Genomic DNA, 25,987 nt, shown 5'->3' on the forward strand with positions numbered 1-25,987 from the left:
TTATCTTAGCTAGGCGGCCATACCAGCCACCCAATGGAAGATTATCCATCACTTCCCACATGTAGTACTAGTCACGCTTTCCATCAACTATCACTAGCATATGTTGGAAATATGATCCTCTAAGCAAACCAAAAGACTTAATGAAAATTCTATCTCAGGGTCTATCCTCGATAAGCAAGAGCGAAACTTATACTCTATCTACCATGCATTGAAAGGGCCTGCTTTGGTGGGGTTAATCTATTCCTCCATGTGGCACCCCAAATATAGTGAGATCGGTGAGTATGTATGCTAATTCCCGTGGATTTTCCCACCGTCGCTATACTCCGGATTCTGACATTTATTTCATCCGTACATTGTAGATTTAAGCCAGACCAGGCTGCAGGCTGCAGGCTGCGTTGCATAAAGGGTACACAAAACTGCGATGTGCATAGTTAAGTATGCTGCTGACTCATCTTCTTCAGCTCGTCGCGATCAACAATGCAGGATGAACTGTCGCTAGCTCGAAAAACCAAGAGATCACAAGATCCCGGACAACAACCCATTCGTGAGCATCAGACTACACTTCTCCTGTGTCTAGCATACCGTTGCTTGCAGTGTTTCCGAACATACTCTACAAAGCCCATTCTACGACCCTGCGACGGCGCGCAGCGCGCGACACTGTCCCCTGACGTCAGTTGCTATCGACCATCGTCCGACCTGAGAATCAACAACCAGCGCTCCAATGCATCAATAGAAGCGCATCGCAGCAAGACTCATAGAATAACAAGAACAACTTGTTTCCCATCATGTCCTTCACACAGTCGGCCGTGGCGGCCTTGGCGACTGCAGTTACCACGCCCGACAATGGGACCGATGATGGAGGAGATCACGGACGGAAATGGGGTGACCAGCTCAATGGCCAGCGAGACTTATATACGCAGCTTGCTATTAGTTCAGGCCTAGGGCTGTTAGCCTTGCTGTCATTCTGTGTAAGTCAAAGGTCTTGTCGTTTTTCTTGTGTATTTGCGCTAACTGTTTGTCAATATGGTAGGCTCTGCGACCGAAATGGACTGAACTGTATGCGGCTCGAAGGCGACAGCATCATGCGGCTTCACACCTGCCGGAGCTTCCTGATAGCTTCTTTGGATGGATACCTGTGCTTTACCGGATTACTGAAGAGCAAGTTTTGCGATCTGCGGGCCTGGATGCTTTTGTTGTATGATTTGACTCTCCCCATCTCGTAGTTTGGCAGTGCGCTAATGATGCTCGTGCCAATAGTTCCTCTGTTTCTTTCGATTTGCGATGAAGTTTCTCTCCACAATCTTCGTCTTGTCCACGGTGGTCCTCCTTCCGATTCATTATAGCTACACAGGAAAGGTCGGCATTCCGGACTGGGACAAGGATATTGATGTTGGTAAGAACGGGAAAAAGCAGATCATCACGGATCCACCGTACCTCTGGACGTACACGGCGTTCACCTACATATTTTCCGGGATTGCCGTATATATGCTTCTTCAAGAGACGAGAAAGATTATCGAGATCAGGCAGAAATACCTCGGCAGCCAGACGAGCACAACTGACCGGACGATTCGATTGTCGGGTATTCCGGAAGAGATGAGATCCGAAGAGAAGATTAGGGAGTTCATTGAGGGCCTTCACATTGGGGAGGTTGAGAGCATTACACTTTGCCGAGACTGGAGCCCCCTGGATGGTCTGATCAAAGAGCGCTTCGAGGTTCTACGGAATCTGGAGACGGCTTGGGTCAAATATCTGGGCTACAAGCGGACCAAACAGTCGGGAGACACTTTGCCAATGAGAAACCAGCAGCCAGTTGATTCGAGTTTCTTTTCCGAAGATGACGAGAGAATGCGCCTTCTCCTAGAAAATGGACAAGACGATGCCTTTGATAGAGCCAAAACACGCCCGAAGAAGCGGTTGCGGTACGGTCCGTTGAAATTACGCTTCAAGAAGGTCGACGCGATAGACTATTACCAGGAAAGGCTACGAAGACTTGACGAGCAAATTCAAACCGCACGCCAAAAAGAATATCCGCCTACCGAGCTAGCGTTCGTGACTATGCAATCAATTGCCGCCGCGCAAATGCTTGTCCAGGCCATTCTTGATCCCCGTCCGATGCAGCTTCTCGCCAGGTTAGCTCCAGCTCCAGCGGATGTCGTTTGGAAGAACACATACCTGCGGCGTTCTAGACGGATGTTGCAGTCATGGGCGATCACTGTGTTGATTTGTTTCTTGTCGGTATTCTGGTCCGTTCTGCTTGTGCCTGTTGGGACCTTACTGGAACTGGAGACGCTTCACAAAGTTTTCCCTGCTTTGGCCGATGCTTTGGAGTCACACCCTTTCGCCCAGTCCCTCGTTCAAACTGGTCTTCCCACCTTGGCTTTCTCGCTGTTGACTGTTGCAGTACCTTACTTGTATAACTGTGAGTCCGTGCTCTGTTGACTTTTGGATAGTTGATACTAACAACGCCTCAGGGCTTGCAAACCATCAGGGAATGATGTCTCATGGCGATGTTGAGCTCTCTGTTATCTCGAAGAGTTTCTTCTTCTCGTTCTTCAACCTATTCATTGTCTTCACCGTCATCGGCACTGCGACGAGCTTCTATAGTTTCTGGGAGCATCTTCGAGATTCTTTCAAAGACGCCACTACCATTGCCCTTGCACTCGCCAAATCCTTGGAAGGCTTCGCGCCCTTCTACATAAATCTTTTCATTCTTCAAGGTCTAGGGTTATTCCCATTGCGACTCCTAGAGTTTGGGAGTGTGTTCATGTACCCTATCAATTACTTCATGGCAAAGACGCCGCGAGATTTTGCCGAGCTGTCTGCCGCACCTACCTTCAGTTACGGGTACTCGATCCCGCAGACCATACTTATTCTGATTATCAGTGTGGTCTACAGCGTGTTTCCGTGCTCGTGGCTGGTATGCTTTTCGGGGCTGGTATACTTCACAATTGGCAACTTCATCTACAAGTATCAGCTGCTATACGCTATGGATCATCGGCAACACTCAACCGGACGAGCATGGCCGATGATTTGCAACCGAGTTTTGGTAGGCCTGGTGGTATTCCAGCTTGCCATGGCAGGATTGCTCGCAGCCCGCGGTATCAAGGGTCTTACACCCTCGCTGCTTATTGTGCCATTGATTGGGGCCACGGTGTGGTTCAGCTACTTCTACACGCGAAGCTATGAACCACTTACGAAGTTCATTGCCCTAAAGAGCATTTACCGTGACTCGCCCAGCTCAGGTGATATCTCTCCCTCGGAATCATCGATATTGTCACCCCCTATCGGGCTCGACCGTGATACATTCACTGTCAGGTATGGGGGACAGATACTCGGTCTCAAGCTGAAGAAATACGTCAATCCCAGTCTTATTCTGCCCCTCGACAGCGCCTGGCTTCCGGGGCGTGATCCCATGCCCGATGGACTCCAGGAGGGATTTGAGTATTTCGAGAACCCGAACCATACTTCGGTCTGAGCTTTCCTTGAGGCTCAAACAATTGGCGGCAGACTGCTTTACTATACAACGACTACTTATCATTTCACGTCTGCATATAGATATCCCACTTTTTGTATTGTCAGCGTTTCATTGTACTTATGAGTCTCTTTTTGTTCTTGGCCGTTTTGCCTATACATTCCACTGTCGATCGGCCTAGACGAGCTCGGTGGCTGCAGGAAATGCTGTACGGCTTGCAGCGTATATTAATATGAAATGAACATAATGCCTAGGACTCATGGACCACCATCTGTTGTTTAGTAAAAAGAGACCAGCGATAACGGGCGCTGGCGGGATGATGATGACAGCTGGCAGCCACTCGCAGTAGCCCTGCATTAGCAGTGCAACGATCTTCAAAGGCGGGATTGGGATCCTAGAAGTTACTGGAGTCCGGGATCAGTTGTGGTGTGGTGTCACTGCGTAGAGGCCTTTGCTTCTTTTTTGCGGCTTTCCGCGGCTCTTCCTTTTCTCTCTCACCCCCTCCCTCTTAACAGAATCTCACGATAAGCCTCAGAATCAGCATCGCTTCAAACAACTACAAAAATTCTCATTGTTAACGCTGTGTTGGTATATCAACTTAATGCAGTGAGTTCATTGCCGGCCATCACAGCGATATAGCACTAACTTTCGTCATTCTGGAGCAGACACCGCACTACCGCAGACCCGCCCACGATCTCCCTCCGAGTCTGGAGTTTTAGCTCCTCGTCCTGCACGCACTTGCTGTCAATGGACCCGCTCACACTGTCGTCTGCACTGCCAATTCTCACCTCTCACTCGCCCAAATCCCATCCTCTCGAATTCCTTCGCAACAACTAGAACAATCCTCATCGTTGACCCAATGATATCAGCCATAGATCTCCCAATCCTCCGATTTTCGTCCATTTCTCCCATCAATTTCCCCACCGCGCTATCGCCGCCCGCCGGTTGACCCGTTCGCGAATTGCGGTTCCCAGTCATGCGGATCGTCACGGTCGTTGGGTCCACATTGGGGAGCTCGGTTCTGGCCTGCGGCGCCGGGTGCCCTGGTGTCGACGTCAGAACGCCGTTTATCCCACCACTCCTGAAGCTTTGTGGCGTTGGTAGAGAGATGCCAATTCTACTTGAAATAGAAATGGATGGGCACCTCGGAGGATTATTACACTTGGGGATTGTCAGGTGGTCTGGGATGTGATAAGGTTTATATTCACTGTCTTTCTCGACTCTCCTTTCGTCAAACTATACAACGATTTTCTGCGTCGAATTGCCACATTCATAGTGGTCTTTTGTCTGCCACTAAATTACAGCCTTCAAGCTGGTGAATTTTCGCCTTGTCGGAATAACTTTACTTGATCATCGTGACAACGAGTCTTCGACTGTATAGATTCGGAGCTCGTCAAGCATGACCTTTCGCGATCCGGCCAACTGGAAGCAGCCTTGAACCGTCTTCTTCATCCGCGAAGCTCCTGCGAATCGAGAACTCCACTCCTCAACGCGATATATCTGCGCCTTGTCATTGCGAAACGTCCCCTATCGTTTGAGACACTGTTGACGTGCGTCCGTCGGGCATTCATAGTTCATGAAGATGCCGATCAAATCAGAGATCGAGAACTCCTCGACTTCGGGTATACCCCCTGCAGTGACTCGAAGATTACTGGAATATGTCCCAGAGGATTCTCGCCGTTCTTTGCGTTTAACGTGCAAGTCCTGGGCTCGAGCTATCGATGAAATCATACCTCCATACAAACCAGCAGCGAACATTGTGCCGTCAGAAATTCTCGCACAGATATTCTATCAGTTAAGTCCCCGAGACTTTGATAACGCTCGGCGAACATGTTCACAATGGATGCGCGCTAGTCTGAACGAACGCTTGCTGGAAAGCATGCTCAGGCGGGCAGGTTGGTGGGATAGCTGGCTCAGAGACAACCAAGGTCGACGCACCAGCTATTTCGACAAAAAGGGACTCAGTCCTGCTTGGAGGATGAGCAAACGGTTTGCGACGGAATGCATCTTATCAGGTCGCAAAGAGAATGTTGAAAGGATTGGCTTTTTGACGACTAGTATTGTCGACTTTTCACAACTATCTCAGGCAGACCGTTCATCAAACTCCTACTCTTCTTCCTTTGCAAATGACGTGCCCGCCGCGTCTAGCTTCCATCTCAGCGGTTGCGGGAACTATCTTCTTGTGATTTCGGGATGCACCATCCACGTCTACGAGCTGTTGAGCAATCGCAGCGCAAATACTGCGCCAATTTCTGAAGAAGAGCTGGGAAACACAGACATTGCCATTGTCTCCAGAATCGCATGTCCCGCTGAGGTATTGTCGGCCGCCATCGACACAAGCACTTCGACATTTGTTGTTGCAGCTCTAATGCACAATCGACTAGGCATGATCTGCGACCTTGTCCCACTCGATCCGCAGAACAAGGGTGTTTTCCAGGATGGATACAACGAATTGAATAACACTTCAACAGGGAAGGGGCAATTTGGAAGCAAGAACTTTATGAGAATGACAACCCAACATTTCCACCATAATGTCTGCTCTGCTGAAGACCCGCCGCACAGCATCTCGGTCTGTCCTGGTCATCATTGTGCTGCATTCGGTTCTGACTCCGGGATTGAGCTACGCTGGATCGATCAGGAAACAGGCAAAGACTGTCGAAAGCATCTGCCCATGTCACAGCCCTCAGAGATCTTGCATTTTATGCCAAACCGGCCAGATACGCCCTTGGAATTCCGATTGATATCATCTTTGGCTGGTCCAGGCGCAGAGGGCTGCGGTTGCGAGGGCCTGCCATCTGGCGAAACACGCCCATCTTGCCCATTCCATACAATGGACAACGACGTGCAAACATTTAGCCGCTGGGCGCTAGAGCAAAGAGATCAAGTCGGCCTAGTACGAACAACACAGTGCCACCATTACAGAGCGGTCCCCGTGAACGACGGTGTTCACGTCCTGTTCGTCGAACCACGCAGCGGCTTCCTCTGCGTCGGCTCAGATGCCCCCATCGACGGGCCCACGAGTCTCACACGAGCCCTCGTCTGCGTACCCCCCTTCGGGAACAACACTCCAGATATTCATAAAGAAATACCACTCCCCACAGCGTTCGCCTCGGGCTCAGACCTAAACTGGGGCTTGCGAGTGGTAGCCGCCTACGACGACAAACTAGTCCTCTACTCCGTCCCTCTAGACGTCTTCAACGTCCTCAAGAAGGAACGCGAACTCCAAGGCGATGGCGTCATGGCAGACAGCGATCTAGCCCGGGACTTCTTCCTGAACCAGCAACGAGGCCCACGCAACAAACGCCGCGGTAGCCTTGCGCAGAACCAAAACGGCGACTGGGATTTTCTGCTGAGTATCAGTTATCGCCCAACGGCCATGATGTGGCCCTTCAAAATCTACGGGAAGGAAATTGGGCGTGTGCCCAATGTCGTCGAACTCTCATTGCAGTCTTCGCATGGTGGTGCGAGGATCTGGGCGTTCGGGGCGTCGGGCGAGACGAGTATCATTGATGTTGATACGTTTACGTCTACATCCCAGGACGCTTCTGAGATTCCTTGCAAGTCATTTACTATTGGTGCAGACGGGCGGATTGCGTCTGCTCAGCTGGTTAGTCGCTCCAAGCATGGCCTCGTTACTCCCGAGACAGAATCAGACACAGATACCTCCCGCAAGCCCAAGTCTAAGGGCAAACAGTACCCGTCCAGAGCGGAGTTCATCGGCCGCCATATGCTCCGGCAGCATAGCAGTCCCGCCATGATCAAGGGGCGCAATGCGTCTGCCGCAAGCGATTTCTTTCTAGGTGCTAGTAGTACTGATGATCGGAGGCCCCCGTTCGCGGCGCGGATTGTCGATGTCAAGATTCCGGAGTTGGAGGGGAGGCGGATGGATGCGGAGGCTGTTTACTAGATGCCTATCTGAGCCTAGCCCTAGGTTGAGCCGAGTTTTGACCATTACGGTCTTTACCTTTTTGATGTTCAGCGTCATTTGATGCTTGTTTCTTTTTGTTTCTTTTAGCGGTGCGGCGCTTTGAATAATCTCTGATCTTAGTTGTTGATTATTTTTTTTTGTTCTTGTTTATGATGATGATTGACGGCTACCCTCTACACCATACACTACACCACTCAGCATAGAATGCTATGATACACACTACACAAATATAACCCATACAACCACAAGGATTGATATATTGAATACACAAATCAAAGCTCAAAAGAGTCCTTAGATGAAAACTTTTAGATTAAGTACAGATCCCGCTAACACAAAAGGAACATTTTGATATCACCCGAAAATACACACAAGCCCACTACGAATCGAAACAACCGACGGACAGAAAAACTAAGCCGAAGCGAGTTTCTCTCTCCGAGCTACAACGGCCTTCGCCAGCGTCTCGAGCGTCGACTCGGTGTCTTCCCAGTTGATGCAGGCGTCCGTAATACTGACGCCGTATTTGAGGCCTGCTTTGCCCTCTGCTGGGACTTTCTGGGTACCTATTCACACGCTCGTATTAGTAATAGTGTCAAAAAAGGGCATGGGTGCAAACGTACCCTCATTAATGTTACTCTCGATCATGACACCCATAATCGCCGTCTCACCAGCCGCGATCTGCTCCGCTAGCACACTGGCAACCTTCGGCTGGTTCTTGTGGTTCTTCTGAGAGTTGCCGTGGCTGCAATCGACCATGAGTCTGGGTGTGAGGCCCTTGCCCTCGAGCTTCTCCTTTGCCTCAGCGATAGAAGCAGCATCGTAGTTGGGGCCCTTCTTGCCACCGCGCAGGATAACGAAGCAGTCGGGATTACCCACTGTGCCGATGATGGCGGCGACACCGGGCTTAGTAACGGATAAGAAGTGGTGCGGGTGCTTAACGGAGCCAATTGCATCAATTGCGACATCGAGGGAACCATCTGTGCCGTTCTTGAAACCGACAGGGAAGGACAAACCCGATGCGAGCTCACGGTGGACCTGAGATTCTGTCGTGCGGGCGCCGACTGCGCCGACTGACAAACAATCCGCCAGGAACTGAGGCGAAATTGTATCCAGCATCTCACTAGCAATAGGCATACCCTTATTCGTCAGGTCGACGAAAAGCTGGCGCGAGACGCGCAGACCCTTGTTGATGTTGAAGCTGTTGTCGATGTCGGGGTCGTTAATGAGACCCTTCCAGCCGACCGTCGTCCGGGGCTTCTCGAGGTAAGAGCGCATGACTATGAGCAGCTCATCCTTGTACTTCTCCTTCAGCGTGAGCAGGCGGTCGCAGTATTCGAGGGCCATTTCGGGGTCGTGGATTGAGCAGGGGCCGATAACGACGAGGAGCCGGCGCTTGTCGGTGTCTGTGCCATGAGCGACGGCGACGGCCTCTGAGCGGCCTTCGAGGACCGTTTTCCGGGCATTTTCTGTGAGGGCGATTTCATGTTGGAGGAGGTTGGGTGCTATGAGGGGGTTGTAGCCGCGGACTATGGGTGAAGAGGAAGAGCGAGGTCAGTTTGGGGTCAATTGCAACGGAGTTCGGTGAGAGCATACTTCTCGAGTCCTCGAGGTGGTTTGTGTCCCCTAGATTGGGGTTTGGGAGGAAGAAATTCTATCTCATGTGAGATTTTGCTTCTTGATAGCTTGCAAAAGGTAGCTGGTGACTCACCGACATAGTTTCGCGGGGTACGTAGATCTAGATAGCTCTGGAGGAGGGGCAGTGGTGACTCGAAAGAGGTGGTGGGTGAAATAAGCTGCAGGACAACAGCAATTGATAAGTATAGAGCAATAAAGTCCTCTTTCTCTTCTCAAATAAGAGTATAGTACTTCAATTGAGTAAAAAAGTTGGAAGCTACTAAGGCCGAGTAGATAAATTGCGGGCGGGAGGAAGGAGTCATGCCACACGTGATTTCGGTGAGTCAGAACAATTTGATTGCATTTTCATTCGCAGTTACGGACTAAAGTTCTATAAGATCATGAACCTCGGGTTTTCGGCCCCTTGCGTCGTCAGAGCTTTGGGCGCTCAGGGCCTCAGGTCCTTGCTTTTTGAGTAAGACATTGCAAGTAAGCACAGTGGTTTTCAAACGTCAAATGGCGTACAAGCTGCATCGCATAATCAATCCTAGAGGGGTCATTGGCTTCCCTCGATAGCCCCCAGACTCTGTTCATTCTCCTCCAGGCAACGTATCAACTCCTGGCAGACAGTTGCATGCTGCTGTTTGATCAAGTTCATTTGCTGTTTGCACAGTCTTATTCGTTCCGTCTGTGCTTCCAAGAGCTGGTCGAGAACCGAATGGCATTGTGTTCTATAGATATTCAACACTTCATTGATCGTACTTCTCTCATCCTCAATCTGGCGGGTAAGATGCTATACCATATTTGATTCAGCAATTACTCCGGGATCAAATTCCTCAATGAACCATGACTTACTTCGCTGTTGTTGGCCAGCGTCCTCTCCATACCCCTGTGGAGTTTCTGCAGTGATGTTTGCCAGTCCATATGACCACCCGCTCCAGTAACAGTATTGCTTTTGGACAGCTCAAGCGCAACTATACGCCCCGACTCGCCTCGCGTTAAAGGCGCAATGCAAGGTGTGTAGCGCTTCGTGTTTACGGCAGGCTCGTGGTCACTGGAATTGACAGGCTGCTGTCGTGCTGTTGACGCAGATGAAGGTAATTCCGAACATTCCGAGGTTTCCGAGGACTCCTTTTCCTTGAGATTCTCTTTGAGTCTATCCAGGAAGGGCAAGCGTCTGCGGCTTCTAGTAGCTGTTGAAACTCCGGAGGCGCTACTCAAAGCCGTCATTTGTACACCTTTTTCAAGTGCATCATTCCTGCAGTCCTCATCACCCTCTGTGAATTGCGTATCCCGCAGACCATCTCCATTCTGTGATGCATTATTTTCTGCGTGGTGCTTCTCGTTTGCATGCAAAGTGACGTCTATCTCATGTTGGTTCAGCCCTCTCATGCGTTTCGTCATCGAGGGTTGTTGCACGGCCGGAGATGTGGCATGTCGCTTCTGTCCAAGTGTAACATGTTCGTGCTTCGCCGGGTTCGCTTGCTGTATCACCCGAGGGCTTCCGTTCTTATCGGCTGTGATCCTAGTATTGGGCTCTTGGAACTCCACGGGCTGACTTACTTCCTCTTCAATGAGACTCTCAAGGGCGCTAGCGGCTAGTTTGGTAACTTCACTATCGCCCTTTGGGGTTATTCTTTCAGGTGTTTCTTTAGCCATAATATCCGGCTGACCGGACGAGATACCTTTGTGTTTTTTATAAGGCGACTTTCCGGTGAAGTAGAATTCAAAGGTTGATGCCGTAGACCGTGGCTCTGCTGACGAGCTCGAAACGGAATAGGAAACTCTTCTGTCTCTTCCATTCTCATCTCCAGCTTGCTCTTGAATATCAGCAAGGTCTTCCTTCCCAAGAATCCAGTCTGTGTCATCGCCATTATTTTGAAATGAACTGAGTTGGCTGACATCTGGGGTTTCAATTGGGTACATCGCGTGGGGGTACATCTCGTCGACCATCGTTCTTTCTTCGCTCATATCTGCTGTCCAGGAATCTAGCATACCCACGAATCTACCCATTTGGTCTGAGTGGATTGGTTGCGGACTGTCACCCAGGGACTTGTTATGCAACACAGGGGACTCATGAGCTTCTTCGAAGCTGTGGTCCATGTTGTTTGATTGCCCTTTCTTGCCAGGGTGCTGACCTGGAGTGATGCTCCCCCGAAGTGCCGCAATCAACTTTTCTGCAACTGTTTGGCCCCTCCCTTGATGAGAATCATCGATGTTCTGGTCGCTGTCCAACCCAGCTTTGCCTAGAGTCTGGCCGTTTGAGCTCTCGGTGCTTTTAGGCTCTATGGTGGTTTCTGCCCGGTTGTCCATACTGTCAGTCACTGTTTGGAGCTGGGTAGGGTGGCTGATCAATTCTCGCTTTTTTGATAATATATTATCACTTTCGGACTTGCTTGGCTCGGCGAGTAATTCTGACTTTGTCGCAGAACCATCTGTTGATGGATGGGTTGGATTATCATGCCCTTCAATGCTCTTCAGTCGGGTGGACAACAGTTTGACATTTTTCTTCGGTTGTGCTTGACCATTGCCTCTCTTCCTAGATTTACTGACACCTGTCTTGGGTTGTCCCTTGGTCTTCGCGACTGGTAGGCGCCGTCTGGAATGTTGATTGCCTTGCTTTAAACTCTCATTCAACTTCAGAGCAGGGGCACTAGACGAAGGAGAAGACACTGAAGTGAGATCATTTTCTTTTTGAGACTCCGGCTCGACAGATCTATCACTCGCTCGAAGATCTTCGTCCCAGTCCACCATCATTGTCTTGGTTGGTGCCGTATACAGCTTGCCTCGGGAACGCCGTCGGGGAAATATAAGCGACTCTTGAGTGTTTGGTGGTATTGGTTTTAGTACATTTTTCCCTGGGGCGGGCTTCACATTTTTGGTGCTTCTTTGAGAGCCGTTCTGGGACGATCTGGACCTAGTGTTTTTGGCAGGTCCGTCGTCTCGTACGTTCTTGTCTTTTCGGGCTGTCGCTCCTTCTGTTGGCTTCGCGCTTCCGGAAGCAGGGGCTAATGCCTCGTCACTCGCAAGTCCCTCAGCAGTGCTATCGCCCTTTCTTGATGGACCCTCTAAACTTTGACCTTTTGTAAAGGCTTCGGGGCCTTCCGGTAAAGGACTGTCCCTGCGTCCAGGTGAAGAAGTATCGCCGAAGGTAGGAGTCTGTGTGAGTTCTGTCAGGCTACTCTGGGACAATCTTTCGCTGGCTGTCTCAGGCACAAAATCGAGATGTTCTACTGGTTCAGTGGGTTCGTTTGTCCAGTGGACACGGTGAGAGCCTTCGCTGATCTCGGACGATGCATCCTCAACTGCGTCCAGTGGTATAATAAGGGAGGATGACCTTGGATTGCTTGGGATTTTCATGGTGCCCTTTATGTGACGGGAAATGCCAACTCTCTCAAGGTATTTTGTAATTTTCATCATGTCGTATGTGGATTTGACCTCGAGATCTAATGTGACCTGGCAGTGCTGAAGCTCGTCGTTAATCGCGAATCCGTCATTGGGGTGTATCTGAAGTGATAACAGTCTCTTTTGCTTTCCCTCATCATTGGAGATTGTGAAGCTAGATTCTTGTACGTCGGGCATGATGGTCAAGTAATTAGTTCTCCAACCGGACGTGTCTTTTCCACAATCGATCAAGACTACCTTGCCCAATTCAAACAGCATCAAAGCAGGACCCTTCCGAAGCTCTTTCGTCTGTTCTCCATCGGTTGACACTTCATAACAAGTAGGGGAATAAAAATAGGACCTCTCGGGCTTAGTTCTGTCAGGTGTTTGGTGATGACGATAGTTTGTGTACAAGCGAAACTGTTCCAGCGCGTCGGGGGATTGTACGCAGTGCATTATTTTCGAATGTGGTCCGTTGAGCTCCCATTCCGGCCCACTGCCGGCTCCAGAGTGGTATATGGCTCGGATGATAGTGCTGGCAAAGTAAGATAGCACAACGTCCGGTGCCTCGAGTACTTCGAGCATTGATCTAGACATGGCAGCATTCAGTAGAGAACACAGGTGTCCAGTCTTCGAAATACCTCAATTTGTGCTGACCAGTCAGTTCTTCAAACAACTGGCAATTTTCGTCGGAATCGTAAAGTATCTCCGTCAGGACTTTCCCAGCCTGCAACTTGTCAGCGAACCGTCTCACTTTCAGGGTGCCGAGCACACCATTCTCCGAATCCAAGGTTTTCTTTCGGGGTTCATGAGTATTGTGTGCAATGTCTCCAGCAGTTTTCTCTGTACGAGTGGCAACATATTCATCGATTTTGAGGGACTTGTCTGGGGTTGTACTAATCCAGTGGTCGCGAGGTGCTCGGGTTCCTCCTTTGCAAACCAGTCAGAAAAGCAGCTACCAAGAGCCAAATCCATCCATTTACCATTAGAACGCATAGAAATTGCTCGATTTTATCATTATCGGTTGACCTCAGTAGATGAATCAAAAGACAGTTCATTGAAACCGGTTCCAATGCGAGAGTCAATGTATCTGCGTATGCGTAGACCAAGGAAAGGAGTTGGCTTGATGGGAGCCCGAACTCTTCATCTAGAAGAGAATTGAGCAAATTCTCCGAGAGGGCGTATAGGGGAGGGTCAACGCGAATGCAAGAGTAACAAGCGTCAGGTAGAGGCTCTCCAATTATCGTGTCCTGCTTGAAAGCATCCACTAAGAGAGAAGAGAGAGTTGTCACGAAGTCCAGTAACTCAGCTCCTCGAACCTCTGGAAAGCTTGGACATGCCATTGCATCTGAAGTTTGCCTTGCTGCAGAATCGAGATCAAAGTCCGGACTGTGCTGTCGAAATGAGCTCAAAAGCACATGGGGTCTCGCACAGAAGCGGCCATCATGTGATTAGCACTATACCCAGTGATTCAGGCGTAAGTAGGTACCTAGTACAGCTACCTACCTATTCATTTGAGGATAAGCTATTACTTCTGATTCGCAAGGGACTTGGGCGTCTCCTAGATCGTCCTTGACACATGCAACCCAACCCTTGAGAAATGGTTCAACATGTTTTCATACTTTATTTGAGCTTCAGATGATGTTATTCGCGGTGTTCACATGTCAGAAAGCTACTCAGAAGTTTCCAAGCAACAAGCATCGCGCTGTCAGTACTTGAGATTCGCCGACAGGATCGAGATTGCGCCATCTGCATGACTGCTTTGGCTGGCGGGATCGCGCCATAGTGTCTGCGGAGGAACACTCATGATTGGCACTGCGGATTCAGGAACCTGGGGTTGCCCTGCACTAAGATTTGAAGTATATCTTCATACCAAAAACTTCAAGATCTCAACCTGAGATTGCTCACAGCACTCTCCTAGACGCACCAGTACTTAATGACAGTCCAGGCCACGGGAGAACCAGCTTCCGCTCCGGCTTCTCCACCAGCCCATCGTTCGCATCGTTCCGGGATCCGACGGGACTTTGGATCGTTCCTTGTGCCGACTGTTGCTTGGAACCAGTGACGTTCAGCCTGGCTGGAGAATATTTCTAATCAACCATGGAAGGATTGGTACCAGTCCCGTTTCGATTCACGGAGGCAGCTTATATATCAGCCTTGAACCCTCCCTAGGAGGCGGCGATCTCATCAAGCCTGTCAAGTCTGGTGTCCCCATCTACAATGGAAAAGAACCAATCTGAGCAGCAGTGGCTGGAGGACGCACTTGAGGCTCCTCCTCCTTACATGTCCATCTCACCATCATACACAATAGAGCAACTAAGAAAAGATCTCTACCCACCCAGTCAACAGGGTCTCTCGCAACTGACAGCCGACGATCTCCCGGAGACAACATCCACGCGACAGCAAGCGTCTACCTCAGCGCAATCTCTCGACCAAGATGAATATCTACCCGCGAAACTTGCCCTATGCCGCGATGCTGCCGACGACAGCGCCCTTCCTCTCGAAACAACCGTTCTATACCTAGCCTATGGCTCGAATCTAGCCTCCGAGACATTCCTGGGCATGCGCGGCATCAAGCCCCTCTCGCAACTCAACGTCGTCGTCCCAGAACTCCGTCTGACATTCGATCTCCCAGGCGTCCCGTATATAGAGCCATGCTTTGCAGGAACACACTTCCGCAGTACTCTAGCACTCAGCGAAGATGAGAAGGCAGGCACAAACTCAGAGGAGCACACTCTTCTTCCGAACGGCGAGAGCGATCAAGACCACTACTCAGGGCCCCTCATCGGCGTCGTCTACGAGGTCACGCTCCGCGACTATGCAACAATCATAGCTACAGAGGGAGGCGGCCGCGGCTACAAGGACATTGTAATCGCCAGCTACCCGTTCCCAAAGGGCTATGACCCAGCCGACCCCATCCCGGAGCGACCAACAACGCAGCCCGTCAAAGCACATACCCTCCTCTCACCAGCAGCACTCAAAGACCTCGTGCCCCTGCACCCGCACCCTTTCACACAATCCAGATCAACCTCGCTCTCAAGTCCACGCTACATGCAGCCCTCCGCGCGGTACCTAAACCTGATCAGAACCGGCGCAGCAGAACATAATCTTCCGTTCGTCTACCGAGAGTACCTTGCCCAGCTCCAGCCGTATAGGATTACCTCGCTTCGTCAGAAGATTGGTATGGGATTGTTCCTGGTTATGTGGGGGCCTTTTCTACTTGCTATGTTGGTTCTACAGAGGGTATTTGCGCGTCCGGACGGTCGTAGTCCTGAGTGGGTGGGGAGGTTCATGGACTTTGTGAAGGTCGGGATGTGGAGTACTTATGAGCAAGGGTTTAAGCGTGTCTTTGGGGATGGAGAGAAGACTGTTGAGCGTTGAGTCGAGTTGCGTGGCCCAGGGGGCTGAGTATGTCGGCGTGCTGTGTACATAGTTCGAAAGCATAAATAGAATACTTTGAACATATGATATCCTACGGCTTTCAAATCAACACCAACTTGACCTTACGTCTCGAAGCAGTCAGTAATCTAACAAAGGAAATAGTGACATTGAGTTCTTCAAACAAGATTTTAGACGGGAAATAAATATCTAAGATACAGATACAGGTGTCCTGAGAAAACATCTAACAAAACAGGAGAGGTCATCTTGGATCGAGAAGACCGGGGGTCAAGAAAGACGGATATAAATGACATGATGTAACGAGAAGATCGAAGGGCTTGAAAGTCCGAATCACAGCTCGCTAGTTGTCGCTAGATCCCCTTCCCTTTTCATACTTTATACAGTCTGCTTGATTGGCGTCAGTCCCCTAGCGGCGGGAGACGGGGGGGCTGTAGACAATCTTTCGCGTCTTGATGGGAGACCACTTGTAGCGCTTGACCCAGACGCTGAGGGCGAAGAGACCGGTAAGGAGGGTGATGGCCTTGAAGCCCATCTTCTTGCGGTCGTCCATCTCGGGTTCGGCGGCCCAGTTGAGAAACTCGACAACGTCCTTGGCCATCTGGGAGGTGGTGGCGGGGGTGCCGTCCTCATACTCAACGACACCGTCGAAGAGAACACGGGCCATGGCAATAGCTAGATAACAGTTAGATTGAGCTCGATGCGGAAGATCAACGTAACGTACCAGTGCCGGGGAAGTAGGGGTTGAAGTTCATGCCCTCCTGGACGGTAGCACCAGCAGGAGGCTCCTCGGGGTAACCAGTCAGCAGACTGAAGATGTAGTTGCATCCACCGTGACGGCCCTTGACGATCAAGCTGAGATCCGGGGGCAGAGCACCACCGTTGGCGAAACGGGCAGCCTCCTCGTTGGGGTAGGGAGCGGGAATGTAGTCGGAGAGCTTTCCGGGGCGCTTCTCGATCTCACCCTGGTCGTTGGGCTCGGTGTCGTACTCGTTCTCTTCGGCGAAGACCTTCATCTCATCGACGGTGTGCGTAACACCGACGAATGAGCGCCAAGGAACACGGGTAAGGGAGTGGCAGCTGGCGCAAACTTCACGGTAGACCTGGAAACCACGGCGGAGACTGGATAGCAAGAATGTGAGTAGAAGTGCCGACAAAAAAACTCGAAGCTCAATCATGATCAACTCACGCGTTGTGATCGAAGGTCTTGTTCCACTTGGCGTGCTCCCAAGGGTACTGGGTAGCGTGCAGACTAAACGCGATATGTTAGCTACCTGGCCCTCATATTGTGGCTCGGTCGGACGGCCGAAAACGCCCACGTCAACAGCCAGCCCGCAACAATATCAATTGACTCACCCCTCCTCGGCAGGTGTCATCGCAAAAGCTTCTTGTCCATAGAGATACGTAGCGGATCCGAGGGCGATGGCGGTAGCGACCGAGGCAGTGAGTGTGAGGTGGAAGGGGGAGCTGGCGGATTCGGTACCGGCAGTCGAGGAAGACGCCCGCTGCACATATTATCAATAACTGAGAATCACAGAGGAGGATAGGCCATGCTAGATAGCGATTGTCCTCATCCATTGGAGCCAATGGGTGCGAAGGCCGGGGTGATGCGTACCGAGGAGGTCTTGCTCAAAGACTGACGGGCGAGACCCCGGAAGGGCACGCTGCGCAGGACAGTACGTGCCAGCATACTGAATATGTGAAGAACCCTCCGACGAAGAGATGAGAGGAAGGTACAGTAACCGCAGACGGGGAGAGGGGAGGGGGGGTCCGGGTGAGCGCACAGGAGATTGCTTTTAGAGGTGAAGTCGAGGTTCAGTCCGAACAGTCAAGTTTCTCGCTGGTTTGGAATTGCCTAAACCTCTGCCCTGATTGGCTGTTGGCCTGACGCTAACCTTTCTCGGTGAAAACCGGAACAACAAATTACGCTGAGCCGCAGCTGCATGGCACCACATTATCAGCTGGAGTTGAATGTCTACTAAATCACTACCTATGATGTCTATAATACAATTGCTCTATGGTATTGTTCAGTCTGTCTGTGTTGCGTCTGCCGAGCCATACGTGTTCTGCCGGTGTTGACGGCAACCCGGCTCATCGGCAGGCCTGCAGTTCCCGGGTCACGTCAGTCGCCCGTCCTAACTTAGCCTGGCATAGAGCATCAACACCAAACCTTGGAAGTATAAAATCATCGAAAGGACACTTCTTGCTTTATGTACAGGTTCTGGGGAGGTATCATGGACTGATAATCAGTAGTTGGAGACTTGTCCAGTTTACTTGGTATACGCTTGGAAACTGAGCCTCGAGCTCCAAATATATAGTTTCGCACGTTAGATAACGGCATATATGAAGCCACACAGGCGAACCCAGCGGTAGCATTTTGATCTCGGAAGAAAGGATGACAAAAGCCTCAAGCTGATAGCATCAATTTGCTAGAGTGTCTCATTGAAGCTTTCGTGATCTTGAGCATAGCTTACCTGTGATGTGAGCGTGGTAGACGGGGCGGAAGGGGAAAATGCCCCGCCGATCCCGTAGTTTTCCCCAGCTGGTCTCAAGCCATCAACTGTGGGATCTCAAGCTCGAAGCTTGAGTCTACGATGAACGCTTTACGATCCCTATGTTCTCTTTACGGATAATGCTGCAATCAGAATCTGGCACAACCTGACACTTGTTTCCCTCGCTAGTCGCTTCATTTACACACGGTCGAAGCTCCGGAGTCAGGCCAGACCCGCGTGGACCCTGACGGCGAGCTCAACAACCCCAAAACACTCGATCCTGGTGACTGTCTCCCAATGCAGACTTTGAAAATACAACATGTCGAAAGCGAGGAATGGGCCACGTACCGGCGGGAAGCCTCCTCGCCGCGATGTGCTGGCATCGCTCAAAATGGCCTCTATGGAGGAGATCTCCAGGGCTTCTCTGCCCGCAGGTACGCGATGGCAGGTCCAGGGATCGTCCGAGTTACTGACACAGAGCAGAGATTATGTCCCAAATCCTCGATCACCTTCCTCCCGGCGACCTGATTCGAGCAGCGCGGGCGTCGAAGCTCTTGCGCGAGATGGCATACGATGATTCACGCTGGGTACAAAGACTCAAGAGAATGGGCTGTTGGGATGAAGTGGAAGCTCGCAAGTTCACGGAGAAGATACATGGGACAATCGCAGACAGAACAAGCGTCGACATTCAAGGGTCGACCCTTGTCCAACCTTCCCCGGACCAGCCAACGATCGAAGTGACCGCTGTCTCAAATGGTTTCGACAAGATCAACCTGTCTACATCTACCACGGATGACACAGCGGGCTCGGAGAACGACCCGGTACTCAACGCACTGAAATTAGCTAGATCAATCCGGGGAGAGGCTCGCCGGGAGTATGGGAAAATTCACGCCGCTCTAGCGCCTTTTTACAACGATATTGTCTCTCTTGGACCATCCCCAGAGAATCTTATGTTTCAAAAGTACACCAAGCCGCAACAACAGGCCCAAATACTATCTCAGTTGCAGGCCTTTGCCAAATGCGACACGACGCAAGGCTGTGATGAACGGCATGACCACCTGCGAAGCGCTGTTTCTATGTTTGAAACAGCTGCACTAAAGGAGTTCAGGCACGGCTACGAGACTGACGATATTGATGACCGGATGAAAAATTATGCTCATGTTCTGTTTACATTGAATGGCGGAGGCTCTGCTTCTGAGCTGTTCATCCACCACAACCACATAGTCACGAAAAAGTCGGAGCTTGGAAAGGTCAGCGACTGTATCGACGAAACCACTCAGAAAGTCAAAATTCATCAAACACAACTCTTCTTCACTCGGCTAAGTGTGGCCTTTAACGAGGAGGTGTCCATTATCAACCGCGCTTTTCCTTCGGCCTTACAAACCGCCTCACCGTTTATTGAGAAGGTGGGCCGTGATGTGCTCTACCCTTTCCTGACGGCGATGTTTGATGAGCTTCATCGGTCAAACAAGGAAGCCTACCTTATTGCGGTGTCGAGTACTTTCGCGCAGAGTATGAACCTCTGTGATAATATACTGCCCATCCAAAACTCCATCGACACCTTCGAAGAGCTCTTGCACCAGGCCATTGCCCAAGGATTCGAGCCCCATATGGATCTGTATCTTGCGGAAGAGCTAGACTTCTTCCGAAATGGCTCAGAAGCTTCCGTGGGAGAGTGGGATAGACAGCTTTCCGAACAAGCTGCCTCTACTGAGTCATTCCTCCTGTCCAACGTCAACAGGCAAGCTGATAAGCGGGACTTCTTGACATCCTTCAAGAAAGTGATCATGGCACCTGTCAACATTCTTCCCAGTTTTTCATCATCGAAGGCCAACGAACAGAAGTCGGACCGCAATTCTATGAGTGGCGACGCTACTGCTTTGTCGAAGACCAACCGTTTTTCTACGATTTCATCACCTGGCACACCTCCAGTGGTGGAGGCTCCTACTGATGAACTTGCGGCAAAGGCAGCTATCATGAAATCAAAGATGGAGGGCATTCGATCTCTGTTTAGTATCGAAGTCGCTTTAGGGTTGGTCCATGCGGCAAAATCGAGTCTGGAGCGCGCAGCGCAATTTACAATGATTGGAGGTGAAACAGGTATGGCGGTCAAACAGCAGTGTGAAGCAATTTTCGTCGCTCTTTTACGGATCCTCGGTCACGGCCATCTGATTAAAGGGTTCAACAAGGCAGTTGATCACCTCTCCAACTATCGCCCCCGCGAGCAAGGCGACCGTGACCAATCTGGTGTTGAACCGCTGGTGACGTTCCTCGAGCTTGTCAATGTTGGTGACCTCATTCTTCAGATGATGGATGTCTTTTACGAGCAGGAGTTGATTGGTTCTAACTTGACTGATCGGAATGATTTCTTGGACCCGGCAGTGAAGGAGAAGAAGAAGTTCGAGCAAAACCTTGATGAGCGTGTTGCAGCTGGGCTGAACAAAGGAATCGATGTGCTCATGGAAGAAGTGGACTACATTCTCGCAACAAGGCAACTTGCGACTGACTTCAACCCGGGCGTTTCTACTGACCCAAACCGCAAAACGATGGATGTGAGTGTCACGGAGGCTGCAGCCGCCGTGGTAGACGTTGTATCATCGCATACACAGATGCTTGTTGGAAGTACAGATAAGAGCACCCTTGATGTTTTCAACCAGGAGGTTGGATTACGTCTCTTTACTGCTCTATGCAAACACTTGAAGCGCCAGAGGATCAGCATTGAGGGATCTCTGAAGCTCATCAGGTAGGCGAAATTCACCTACATTACGGGAACCCGACACGTGCTAATAATCGCTAGTGACATGAACCACTACTTCAAATTCATCCAGCGACTCAAGAATACCGAACTCCTTGTCTACTTCAAGGCCTTCCGAGAGCTATCCCAAATCTACCTCATCGACCCCGGCGACGCTAAAGAACTAGCAAATCTCATTGCTGATGCAAGCCGATTCTCAGGAATCTGGCGAGTAGAGGAAGTGTACGAGTTCGCAGAGAGGCGGGCAGACTGGTTCCAAATCAAGCGCGACGTCGAGCGAGCGATGTATGGAATTGGGTGCACTGTGATGTAAATGCGGCGATACTATGATATATATAAAGACCTGAAATATACCCCAAGAATACCAAAAACTATTCAAGAATAAGTCTCACGAACTCGGTAGTAATGTTTACCTACCTACCTATAGTGCTGAGTGCTGGTTCTAGCCCGAACTACCTGACGTCAGTCGGCGCCTACTGCGACGAACAAACAAGAGCTCTCGACCATACAATACAGCGCTTTTGTTCTCCTGCAAGTCTTCAAACAAGCCATGTTTTGAATGGTGCTAGACTTGGTGTTCGCTAGGCTGAAAATGTTTGTGGTCTGCAGACATTCTTCAGCCTAACGCTGCCAATGTTATTTTTAGAGGCATCGATCTACCTTAGTATAGGACCACCACTGAACACTCCATATTGTTGCTTTACACATATGTAGTTGTATTCCCCAATCTAGAACGTTCTTGGAACTTTGCTTCTCTTGAAGATTGAAACTTTAAGATGCATTATGCCTCAAAGCCTTGTTCTGCATAAAGCACTCCAGACCACGCTGAAACCAACAAAGCTCTTGCTTCATTGAGGTGTATATAGCGCCTTCAGAATCCAGCTTCGCTTACCACGAGATCAAAAATTACTTAATCGAAACTTACCTTCATCTACTATATCAACTACGAAATGCGCTTCCCATCAATACACCAAAAACCACACCCGCACCCACGACACCACCCACCACTCCAAACACTCCTCTCATATCTCCTCTTCATCCGCCTAACAGTGACAACCGCCTTCGCAAACCCAAACCCAGAAGCCGACGCCAAAATCGTCACAGTGCTAATCACAAAAACAGCCATCGCAACAGAAATCGCAACGGCAACAGCAACAGCAACAGTCGACACCGTAACCGTTGACACCGTAACCGTCACACCCAAAGTTCCCCAGGACAAATCATATACCTCTGCGAAGCTCTTCAAATCTACCGTTCTCGACGCAACAAATGCTTACAGAAAGGCATACAATGCCTCAGCACTGAGCTGGAACGAAACACTCGCTGACTTTGCGAGGGACTGGGCCAAGACTTGTGCTTGGGAGCATTCTGTTCGTCCCCCCCCAAATCCCCACCATTCCCTCTATAGATCAAATACTGATACATATATGTATACAACAGGGCGCCCCCTACGGCGAAAACCTCGCCTACGGCTACTCCACCTCCCTCTCCTCAATAACCGCCTGGGCAGACGAAGCAGCCCACTACGACTTCTCAAAGCCCACCGGGTTCACCGAGGAAACGGGACACTTCACGCAGCTTGTTTGGAAATCTACGAAGCAGGTCGGATGCGCGGCTGTGGACTGCGGCGTGACGGATCTTCGGGGGGCGAGCGGGAATGGGAAGGCGCAGGGGTGGTATGTTGTTTGTGAGTATTTGCCGGGTGGAAATATTGTTGGGGCTACTACTCAGAGAGGAGGGGGGGATAAGAATATGTATTTTAGGGAAAATGTGCAGGAGGAGGTAAGGAACGTTAATTTGAGTGTGGTTAGGGGGTTTGAGGGGGGAGGGAATGGGACGGTTGGGGAGGATGGGGATGGGGATATAGAGGATGGTGTTGATAATGGTGGTAAAGGATTCCTGGAGAACCGTGCCACGGGGATTGGATGGTGGGCAGGGCTATTATACCTCTTAATCCTTGTATAACATAGTATAACGCATGATATGAATGAAAAGTACGATAAATGTTCAATTACAGTATTGCTGGCTGTCATGGTCTGTCATCACTCATGTTACCAACATCATGCATATAGACTTCCCATTCTGGGAAAGATGCAATACAGATTCTATTCATTTCACTTTTGAACGGTTCCAGACAATCCGCTCCAAACTGGAACCACGCCAAACAAACAGCAGAGGGAGGCACACAAGAAGGGAGAAATAAGTATGCGGCAGCAGAGAAAAAGGGCGCGGGTGGTTGGCCGGTTTGGGCAGCAGAGGCCGGACGGATATCGACAGACGGGAGATAAATATGATGAGAGAGGAAAAGGAGAAATGAAGTTTGAAATGGAATGGGATTAAATATGAGAAGAGGCAAAGGTGGTGATGATGGTGATATTTTAACCAATGATCTCTTCGGTTTCCTCCACAATCTCTTCCACAATCTCCTCGACCACCGTCTCGCCCTGGTCTGCCGAAACGGCGGGCGCGTCCTTGGCGAGCTTGGGCTCGTCGGCGTTCTCGGGCAGACCGTATGCTTCCTTCTCCTCGGCGATGTACTCCTTCTCCCGACGAAGCCAGGCAACCCACTCGTTGAGAACGCGCTTGCGCGACTCGACGACAGCGGTGTTGGCAATGTCGACGGCGTATCTGTCCTCCTCTTCGAATTCCTTCGAGTACTCGCGGAGGTTCTTGCGGACTTGCTTCTGCTCCTCCTTGCTGAGGAGGGTTGGGGGGCGGGGACGCCAGATGAACTGCTTGAATTTATCCGTGGGGTTCTCAGCGAGTGTCTCTCCGGAGAAAGTGTGAAGGTTGAAGCCGTTTTCCATCTTTTGACTGTTAGTATTGGGTAAAGATATAAAAATGCTAGATGACATACCTGGTGAGTCCACATGCTGGCACTGCTGACGACGTAGCGACCCGTTGGGTCCCAGTCGATATCTGTGACACCGTAGTGGTCGACCGTCTTCATTAATTGCAGGTTCGCGGCCAGATCCTTCTCATTCTCGTTCTTCTCACCCTCAAAGTCCATGTCCCAGAAGTCGAGGTCGAAGCTTGACTGGGAGTGGACAGTCGCAACGACGACGAAACGTCCCTTGGGAGACCAGTAGATGGCGTTGCTGTTCTTCTTCTCGACAGTGCGGACAAGCTTGAAGTTGCCGGCCTGGACACCCTTCTTCTCGGGGGCGAAGAAGGAGACGCCGGTCTTGGGGGCAGCACCACCGCCAGCGGCATCGCCTGTCGTGATGAGAACGAAACGGGCACCGTTGGGCTCCCATGAGAAGTTGATGACGGTGTCCTTGAGACTGTCGACAACTTCGACGGGGACACCTTTCTCGCGCACGCGGAAAATTTCGAGGTTGGTGGCCAGAGACTTCTTGGATTTGGAGTGACGGTCCACCTTGACGCAAACAAAGTTACCCTGGGATTGCCAGTGCAGCTTCACATCGGAGACGTTGAAGAGGTTACGGGTACGGACGATCTCCTTGGAAGGAACGCTCATAAGACCGACACGGGCAGGGTTGCTGCCAATTTCGGGGGTCCAGAAGCACAAAAGCTGCTCGTACTGCTTGACACCGTCGCGGTTTACCGTAGCTGGCGACCACTCAAAGTCCATCACACCATCAACCTTGACAGAGGTCTTGCCGAGCAAGTTCATTCGCGGAAGCTCGTAGATTGAAATCGACTGACCCTGGAGCATTCTGGCGACGTACTTCTCATCAGCGGACCACTTGAAAGCGGGCCATTGGACCTTCTTCTTCGGCTGAGCTTCGCTCTCGGGACCGGCAAGGTCGTGTGAAACAAATGATCGCAGGGGCTTGCCGGAAACAATGTCCCAAACGATGATGTTCTTTCCATCCTCCTCGTACGTCAAAACGGGGTGGCCCTCTTCAACCTGAATGGGGCGGGCAGACCAGGTGGTCAGGTAGCTCTCACCGGGCGAGAACTCGATAAGTTGCACGAATGGGTGAGGGAACTGCTTTTGTTTGGCGAAGGCAGGGCCACCCCACAGCTGCACACCCTGTGGGTGAACGGATGCGAGGTATGTGCCCTTGGGCGACCACTGGACGAACAGTTGTGTCCAGTGAGCACGATCCACAACATTCTCCGGTGGGTTGCTCTTGTTGTTCCAGAAAACTCCAACCTTGTCGCCACGGTAGAGGGCGAACTGGTCGCGCGCGTTGGCATCTCCGATCCACGAGCGCAGGTGATCCTTCTCTGTGAATTCTTCGACAACCGGGGGCTTGTATTCTTCGTCGATGCGTCCTTCCCGGCCATAGCGTTCGATATCCATCAGCTTGTTAACCTGGAGAGTGTGTTTCTTGTCGAGGGGGGTTCCGTGCAGCTGCTTGACGGCGGCGACGGCTTGTTCGGGGGTTTCGTATTCGACGAAGGCAAATCTGACACCCGCATGTTAATTTTCCGGCTTTCCAACTTTCTGGGTTATATTCCAGCGACTCTATCGGTACATACCCTTCGGACATGTTCTTATCGTTGATGGGCATAAAGACGGCATCTTCGGAGGTGTGGCCGACCGCGTTGAGTTTCCTCAGCAAGAATTTAATGAGCTTTTGTCTGTTTTCTTCCGGCACAACTGGGAGTCCATCAATGACAACAAATGTATCCAAACCCTCCTCGAGTTTCACTTCGTACTGCGCCTTGAGGTCTAGCAGAAAAATAGAATAGGTTAGCGACTAGTACCAAAGAGGGGCGGGCTCGCAAATTTGAAGTTGACGGGATTGTTGTCACGCACCGGAGAAGTCGATCTCCTCCTCCTCCTCTTCGTGGAGGTCCTGTTCGGACAGAGTATCAAAGCTGGGAGCCATGATTGCAGGGCGCAGACGACGATGTGTAGGGAGGGGGCCGCGATGGATCTCGAGATGAAAGAGCAGCGATTCTGGAGGGATGGAAATCTGCTGGCGGAGCCCGTTTTGGCCGATTTTAGGGCAAAAAGCACAAATCACACGCTT

The 25,987-nt window shown here is 50.8% G+C and overlaps 10 protein-coding genes across 10 annotated transcripts; 6 read left to right on the forward strand and 4 right to left on the reverse strand.

The window, feature by feature from the left end:
• The first annotated feature begins 330 nt into the window (after positions 1 to 330).
• On the forward strand, positions 331 to 3,854 carry BDV14DRAFT_182874 (putative DUF221 domain protein). The gene is made up of 5 exons (XM_073770296.1): positions 331 to 406; positions 462 to 968; positions 1,031 to 1,195; positions 1,258 to 2,419; positions 2,472 to 3,854. Exons 2-5 carry the CDS (start codon positions 786 to 788, stop codon positions 3,473 to 3,475), a joined length of 2,514 nt encoding a protein of 837 aa, XP_073623243.1. The 5' UTR covers positions 331 to 406; positions 462 to 785; the 3' UTR covers positions 3,476 to 3,854.
• A 1,200-nt stretch (positions 3,855 to 5,054) lies between these two features.
• On the forward strand, positions 5,055 to 7,379 carry BDV14DRAFT_204812 (F-box protein; the record flags this gene model as incomplete). Its single annotated transcript, XM_073774601.1, has 1 exon — positions 5,055 to 7,379. One exon carries the CDS (start codon positions 5,055 to 5,057, stop codon positions 7,377 to 7,379), a length of 2,325 nt encoding a protein of 774 aa, XP_073623244.1.
• A 286-nt stretch (positions 7,380 to 7,665) lies between these two features.
• BDV14DRAFT_182878 (3-deoxy-7-phosphoheptulonate synthase) lies at positions 7,666 to 9,362 on the reverse strand. The gene is made up of 4 exons (XM_073770297.1): positions 9,106 to 9,362; positions 8,991 to 9,048; positions 8,018 to 8,923; positions 7,666 to 7,960 (listed from the first exon to the last, which is right to left on the reverse strand). Exons 1-4 carry the CDS (start codon positions 9,109 to 9,111, stop codon positions 7,809 to 7,811), a joined length of 1,122 nt encoding a protein of 373 aa, XP_073623245.1. The 5' UTR covers positions 9,112 to 9,362; the 3' UTR covers positions 7,666 to 7,808.
• A 427-nt stretch (positions 9,363 to 9,789) lies between these two features.
• Positions 9,790 to 12,697, reverse strand: BDV14DRAFT_182882 (uncharacterized protein). Its single transcript, XM_073770298.1, has one exon. It carries the CDS (start codon positions 12,672 to 12,674, stop codon positions 9,828 to 9,830), a length of 2,847 nt encoding a protein of 948 aa, XP_073623246.1. The 5' UTR covers positions 12,675 to 12,697; the 3' UTR covers positions 9,790 to 9,827.
• A 4-nt stretch (positions 12,698 to 12,701) lies between these two features.
• Positions 12,702 to 13,736, forward strand: BDV14DRAFT_182883 (uncharacterized protein). Its single transcript, XM_073770299.1, has one exon. It carries the CDS (start codon positions 12,991 to 12,993, stop codon positions 13,555 to 13,557), a length of 567 nt encoding a protein of 188 aa, XP_073623247.1. The 5' UTR covers positions 12,702 to 12,990; the 3' UTR covers positions 13,558 to 13,736.
• A 494-nt stretch (positions 13,737 to 14,230) lies between these two features.
• On the forward strand, positions 14,231 to 15,931 carry BDV14DRAFT_182885 (uncharacterized protein). Its single transcript, XM_073770300.1, has 2 exons — positions 14,231 to 14,254; positions 14,317 to 15,931. The coding sequence occupies exon 2, from the start codon at positions 14,616 to 14,618 to the stop codon at positions 15,774 to 15,776; it is 1,161 nt and encodes a 386-aa protein (XP_073623248.1). The 5' UTR covers positions 14,231 to 14,254; positions 14,317 to 14,615; the 3' UTR covers positions 15,777 to 15,931.
• Positions 15,932 to 15,937: 6 nt separating this feature from the next.
• On the reverse strand, positions 15,938 to 17,600 carry BDV14DRAFT_182887 (ubiquinol--cytochrome-c reductase catalytic subunit CYT1). The gene is made up of 5 exons (XM_073770301.1): positions 17,407 to 17,600; positions 17,148 to 17,296; positions 16,981 to 17,043; positions 16,516 to 16,913; positions 15,938 to 16,466 (listed from the first exon to the last, which is right to left on the reverse strand). Exons 1-5 carry the CDS (start codon positions 17,479 to 17,481, stop codon positions 16,201 to 16,203), a joined length of 951 nt encoding a protein of 316 aa, XP_073623249.1. The 5' UTR covers positions 17,482 to 17,600; the 3' UTR covers positions 15,938 to 16,200.
• A 752-nt stretch (positions 17,601 to 18,352) lies between these two features.
• BDV14DRAFT_182890 (exocyst complex component Sec10 family protein) lies at positions 18,353 to 21,406 on the forward strand. The gene is made up of 4 exons (XM_073770302.1): positions 18,353 to 18,717; positions 18,767 to 19,448; positions 19,485 to 21,026; positions 21,081 to 21,406. The coding sequence occupies exons 1-4, from the start codon at positions 18,603 to 18,605 to the stop codon at positions 21,349 to 21,351; spliced, it is 2,610 nt and encodes an 869-aa protein (XP_073623250.1). The 5' UTR covers positions 18,353 to 18,602; the 3' UTR covers positions 21,352 to 21,406.
• Positions 21,407 to 21,988: 582 nt separating this feature from the next.
• On the forward strand, positions 21,989 to 23,003 carry BDV14DRAFT_204817 (putative extracellular SCP domain protein Pry1; the record flags this gene model as incomplete). Its single annotated transcript, XM_073774602.1, has 2 exons — positions 21,989 to 22,408; positions 22,479 to 23,003. 2 exons carry the CDS (start codon positions 21,989 to 21,991, stop codon positions 23,001 to 23,003), a joined length of 945 nt encoding a protein of 314 aa, XP_073623251.1.
• A 325-nt stretch (positions 23,004 to 23,328) lies between these two features.
• EifCb (translation initiation factor eIF3 core subunit b) lies at positions 23,329 to 25,974 on the reverse strand. Its single transcript, XM_073766468.1, has 4 exons — positions 25,771 to 25,974; positions 25,491 to 25,683; positions 23,896 to 25,417; positions 23,329 to 23,845 (listed from the first exon to the last, which is right to left on the reverse strand). Exons 1-4 carry the CDS (start codon positions 25,841 to 25,843, stop codon positions 23,417 to 23,419), a joined length of 2,217 nt encoding a protein of 738 aa, XP_073623252.1. The 5' UTR covers positions 25,844 to 25,974; the 3' UTR covers positions 23,329 to 23,416.
• Between the last annotated feature and the right edge of the window lie 13 nt (positions 25,975 to 25,987).

This window comes from Aspergillus stella-maris (assembly GCF_047715825.1).
Source record: "Aspergillus stella-maris strain CBS 113639 unplaced genomic scaffold BDV14scaffold_82, whole genome shotgun sequence".
In the NCBI taxonomy this organism is placed as follows: Eukaryota; Fungi; Ascomycota; class Eurotiomycetes; order Eurotiales; family Aspergillaceae; genus Aspergillus; species Aspergillus stella-maris.